Genomic DNA, 2,214 nt, shown 5'->3' on the forward strand with positions numbered 1-2,214 from the left:
ACATCTACATCTAGAGTAACTAGGGTACATCTGTCACCATCTTACAATAAGAAGAGAAGAAAGAAAGAAAGAAGAACAAAGATGCTATGATTGCAACCATTCTCCAATCCTCTCTGAATAGTACACATTACCACTGTAACGCTAGTTAATGGTCACGATAATCTGCATATGAAACTGATTGTTGGTTTCGGTCATTATGCCACTGTATTGTTTATAAGGGTGGGGATACCTGCAGTCAGTTGAGATTGAAGAAGTCATTTATATGAGTGATGAAACATAGTGTCCAGATGAACTGATTCACCTCTCTGGGATTTCCTTACCTGGATTATTGGGCATGCATAAAGACACACGAAGCATAGTTTTCCCCTCATAGCTGAACCGCGGGTACTGCATTAGCCATTGCAGTTGTGTTGTAGTACCCTTTCTTCTTCAATGGCTCAGTTGGTCTCTCCCTGCCTGCACTTTCACCACCAGTGGCGTCTGGCAGTGCCTTTCACCACCAGTGGCGTCTGAGTTGGAACGTCTCGTTGGCTCTTCCTCCCACCAGCCTCCTCCTCTCGCTCTCTTCATTTTGCTTTTTAAAATAATCAGCTATAGACTGCTTCATTTTTGGAACACAGTAACAGCTAAATGGATTGTTGCCAGATACGGCAGATTTGCTAGTGTTGCCAGATTGGGCGGGAGACCGCCCAATATAATGGCATTCGTGCAACCACGTGAAATTTAAACTCCCACATTCTCAAAAAAAAAAGGTCGCATATGCAGTCCGGAGCCCTGAAAACATACTTATTCCTGAGTAAAAATGTACATCACAGCAATTATTTTTCCGCCATATTTCTAACACCTTACATGTAGCAAGTAAGACACTAATAGAAAGAGAGAGAGAGAGAGAGAGAGAGAGAGAGGGGGGGGGAGGAGGGGAGAGCAACTGACTGACCACGGAAAATGGGACAAGATCCAAATAAAACAATTCCAGTTTTACCCCTATCTGTTACATAAACAAATACACATATACATTCATTAGTAATGCACACACAACAAGAGAGCAAACAAGCACACACACACACCTCTTCACTCCTGTTTTATCCCTTTGCAGCTGTCTCTTTGTTTAGTATCCTTAATGCTCTTCTAAGCTCATCTAAACAGAGAAATGGCGCAGAACAAATCCTAAACAGGAGCTGACTTGAGGGTGGTGGGTGGGGGGGGTTAAGACACTCCTGGCGTTCTTCTACGAGTAAGGGGAAAAGTTATGGGGGTGATGGGGGAGATCTATGGCAAGATATAGACCATATCAAAACAGTTTTGAGCCGAGATAAATTCACCGCTGGAAAAAGCCAGAGCAGCGGGACGTATCCTGTTCCTGCACAAGTCCATGAAATCTTTTCAGCTCACTGAATTAAAGCCACTTGGGTTAAGAGCACATATATTGGTACCTTTAGTCCTTTATAAAGTGCAAATAAGGCAGGAAAATAAATCAAGATGTTCTGTTCAAAACTATTGATTGCACAAAATTCAAAAAGATAGTGTTGCCATTTCAAAGGCTGTTAAGTCGACAAAAGTTAAGCTGACAAAATCTATAAAACTATAGCATCCCTATGAATAACAATTTTTTTTCCAAGGCTATGTGAATCGTTGAACGCCCCAATCCTATATTTTGTGTTATTGTATCTAGGAATGGAGAACCACTGAGGACATGGGAATAAAAGTCGAGGTTTCTATGGCCGACTCTTGTCTACTTACCTAAGGCGTTGGAGCCGGTGAGAAGCAGCGACAGCAGGAGGGTGCAGACAGACAGGAAAACCGGCAGGGAGACGCAAGCAGCACCACTGGTGGCCATCTTGGCTCCAATCAGAAGGGGGTCTGGGGGTTGTGGGGGGGCGGGGCTAACCTTTGACCTGGCCAGAGAGCCAAGGCCCCAGCTGGGCGGTGGGGGTCGAGGTCTTCTCGCAGGACGGCTTGGCACTCTGCAGTAAGACAGACAGAAACAGAGTACAAATCAGATAAAGTGCAAGTCATTTTTCAAGCGTAATTTTCCTAGTTAAGGTTTGCTGAACCAACAAGCTGTTCTTGCCCCGCTTCAAGTTCATTAGGTTACACACATTCCAACCCGGGGGCTACCCCAGTGCAAAGTATGCCTTCCTCTGTAGGCTTAATTCAGCAGCCTTGTTTGATTAGTTGGAGTCTCAGTGCCTTACTCCAAAGTGCCTGGATAGT

The 2,214-nt window shown here is 44.5% G+C and overlaps 1 protein-coding gene across 1 annotated transcript in view; it reads right to left on the bottom strand.

Annotated features, from left to right (window-relative positions):
• The window catches only part of ptprsa (protein tyrosine phosphatase receptor type Sa), a 207,745-nt gene extending 205,908 nt beyond the window's left edge, over positions 1-1,837 (bottom strand). Inside the window, 1 exon segment of the mRNA XM_056276854.1 lies at positions 1,741-1,837. Within this exon segment, the coding sequence (XP_056132829.1) occupies positions 1,741-1,837 (97 nt within the window).
• Positions 1,838-2,214: the final 377 nt, after the last annotated feature.

The sequence above is a fragment of the Lampris incognitus genome, chromosome 3 (genome assembly GCF_029633865.1).
Source record: "Lampris incognitus isolate fLamInc1 chromosome 3, fLamInc1.hap2, whole genome shotgun sequence".
Lineage (NCBI taxonomy): Eukaryota > Metazoa > Chordata > Actinopteri > Lampriformes > Lampridae > Lampris > Lampris incognitus.